This window comes from Rhagoletis pomonella, unplaced genomic scaffold, assembly GCF_013731165.1.
Source record: "Rhagoletis pomonella isolate Grant_MI unplaced genomic scaffold, Rhpom_1.0 Rhpom_scaffold_00006, whole genome shotgun sequence".
NCBI lineage: Eukaryota > Metazoa > Arthropoda > Insecta > Diptera > Tephritidae > Rhagoletis > Rhagoletis pomonella.
Window position 1 is genome coordinate 46,812,152 of NW_023458560.1, and position 2,936 is coordinate 46,815,087.

Consider the following 2,936-nt stretch of genomic DNA (forward strand, 5'->3'; position numbering starts at 1 on the left):
GAGGTGAGTCGTCTAATTAAGTTCGTAGCTGGTACAATTTCCTTTCTCATCTTCACCACATGATCTTTCAAAGCTCCAGAAGCACTAACTATCCTCCCCAGAAACTTCAACTGTCCTACTCGGTCAATGTCAACATTATCTAACTTCAAGGAAAAAGAGTTCTTACACCCTATTGCCATGTACATAAACTTTGTTTTAGCTATGTTTATTTTTAAACACCTCCCAGAACATAAACTCTGAAATGCTGCAAGCTTATTCCTCAAATTATCTAGAGCCCCTGTTGTCGTGCTGTCAGTTGACACAAGTAGAAAGTCATCTGCAAATTGGGAAAATGTGAGTATTTACATCTCCTAAGCCATGTAATTCAGCTGTATATGTGTTAAACAAAACCGGTGAAAGACAGCTACCCTGCGGTAACCCATTTTCCACACAAATCTCGCTTTTTCCAAGGATCAGCGTTCTCCTGTGGAGAAAATTGTAAATCCAACTATAGATTTTGTGATGCACCTTATATTCATTCAACAGTTTCACTAGCTGGACAATGTCCACGCAATTGTAAGTATTCGCTAGATCAATACTACATATAAAAACTACCTTTTTATTTTGTTTCTCACTACCTATTACCTGCATACACTCATTCAAACACATTGCAGTCGATTTATTTCTCCTATATGCAAAACACCCCCTTCTAGGTGGTTCGATTCGAAGTAATCAGCTAACAGCTCCTTGACAACCATATTGATACTTTTAACCATGACCAAAATAAGAGAAATCGGCCTGAAATTTTCAATGTTCTCTAAACAGCCATTACCCTTCGGTATCGGTACAATTTTAATCCTACGCCAGGAGTTATCAATTTGGTTTCTATCAAAAAATTGTTGCAAAAGACCCACCAAAGTGTCAAAAGTTCCCTCGGGGAGAGCTTTAAGCATCTTGTAAGTAACTTTGTCTTCTCCTCCAGCTGAGGACTTCTTTTTCCCTATTAGCAGTGAAAGCCGCGAAAAGATATGATCACAAACCAAGTCCGATTGACCCGACGTCGACGGTAAATTGTCTAGCATCTCAAAAAGTGATGGGGAATGTTTATTAACTATCTGGTTCAACAGAAAGTCTAAATACGCAGCATTATTTTCAGAAAGCCACTGCGAGACAGAATTTTTTTGTACATTTTTCACATTATTGATGAACACCCAGGCTCTTTTCGTATTTGGGTATGCACTTAACTCCTCAACTGCTTCAAGGAAGTTAGCTTTTTTTGCCTCCTTGACCGCTGCTTACCATTCGTCTAACAATTGACACGCCACTTCAATATCCTCAAATCTCCTTGTTTTCCTAGCTTAACAACGCGCCGCATTCAGTAGCCTGTATTTTTTAGCTAAGGACTCGTTCCACCACGACTTGGGAGTGTGCTTAAATTCGTTTAAATCAATTGTAGCACTTTGTTTAGCTACATCCAAAGCCTCAGTCAGATCCCCAATACTGCTAACACCTCTAACCTTCCCCAATTTTTTGTACAACACATTTTTCGAAACAAAGTAGCGGGGCTGCTTTGTGATGTTATCTACGTCAACCATCACAGGACAGTGATGACTACCACCCACAAACATCCTCTTACACATCCACTTTACATTGTCCGTCATGTCAGTGAAAGCAAGATCAAGAACACTACTGTGTCCTATTCCCATTAGTACCGACGTCGTAAAATAAGTCCTGGAACCATCATTCAAGCATCTCAATCGCGAACCCTCAAGCAGATCAGACAAGGTTTTTCCCCTAACAGAGTCCACCGTATCACCTCACCTAGTCATCCTCGCGTTGAAGTCCCCCAACAAAAGAACATTATTATGCGCATTCAGAAATAACAACAGACTGGAAACATCCGACTCAAAAACTGCAACCGCAATGTTCGGCGGAAAATAGGCACTGCAGATCGTCAGATTACAAGTTAAATTTACTGTTTTTGCAATTACTATGTCATACGATGTCTGGTATTTAACTTTCCTAAATTTCATTCTTAAAACCAATCGCCACTCCCCCATACCCATCAGGCCGGGTTTTTTTCAAAAGTCTAAAATTTAAAAGTTTGTGATCTTCTTTACTGTCATCGTGCGAAAAAATTTCTTGTAGGGCAACTATGTCTATATCATTATGAACAACGAAACTATCAATGTAATTTTAATTTGTTTTTAAACTCTGGCAATTATATTGAAGTATTTTGACCATAATTATTGTTTTTTCGAACCCTGTCCATCCTTTCCTCAATAGCCTCACATCGTCCATCCTGATACTTTAAGGCTGCTATTACAGAGATCAGCGGATCATCTCTTCCAATGTCAAACCTGTTGCATAATAAATTAATAATCTTTTCTATTTCAGACACCTTTGTCCATTCGGGTCGTTGATACACTGGAATAATTGGATTCTTAACTTTTGGTGGCCTTGAAGGTAACCTCTTCTCCACCTGCATTGGACCTTGAAGTATTGAGCTGTAGCTTTTCCTAACCAACCGCCTATTTATTTCTGCATCCGCGTTCACCACTTTACTACCCTCTTCTCCAATTGCAGGAAAAACCTCCTCTAAGTCAGCTAACGCCTGAAAACGATTGTACGAGTTAAGCTGCGTATACGTTTCATACACCTCCTTCTTAGTTAATTTTTTTATTGTCATCACCTCAACAATCTCCCTCTCCTTTTGCCACCTCGGACACAGATTGCTATTTATTGAAACGTGTTTGGAATCACCACACAGTATACATTTTTTGTTCACACAGTTTTCATTACATTTCCCCTCGGTCCCACAAAGAATACAACGGGTCTTCGACCTACACCCCAACCTCGTGTGTCCCAGTCTGCCGCAATTATAACATTGCTTAACAGCTGGAAAATAACGCAAAACTTTACAATTTGTGTAATAAATTTGAATGTTTTCCGGCAAT

The 2,936-nt window shown here is 39.5% G+C and overlaps 1 protein-coding gene across 1 annotated transcript in view; it reads left to right on the forward strand.

Moving 5' to 3' along the window:
* LOC118741955 overlaps window positions 1–2,415 on the forward strand; it is a 99,636-nt gene extending 97,221 nt beyond the window's left edge. Inside the window, exon 4 of the mRNA XM_036473922.1 lies at window positions 2,377–2,415. Coding sequence (XP_036329815.1) covers window positions 2,377–2,415 — 39 coding nt within the window. The remainder of the gene's footprint in view (window positions 1–2,376) is intronic.
* Window positions 2,416–2,936: the final 521 nt, after the last annotated feature.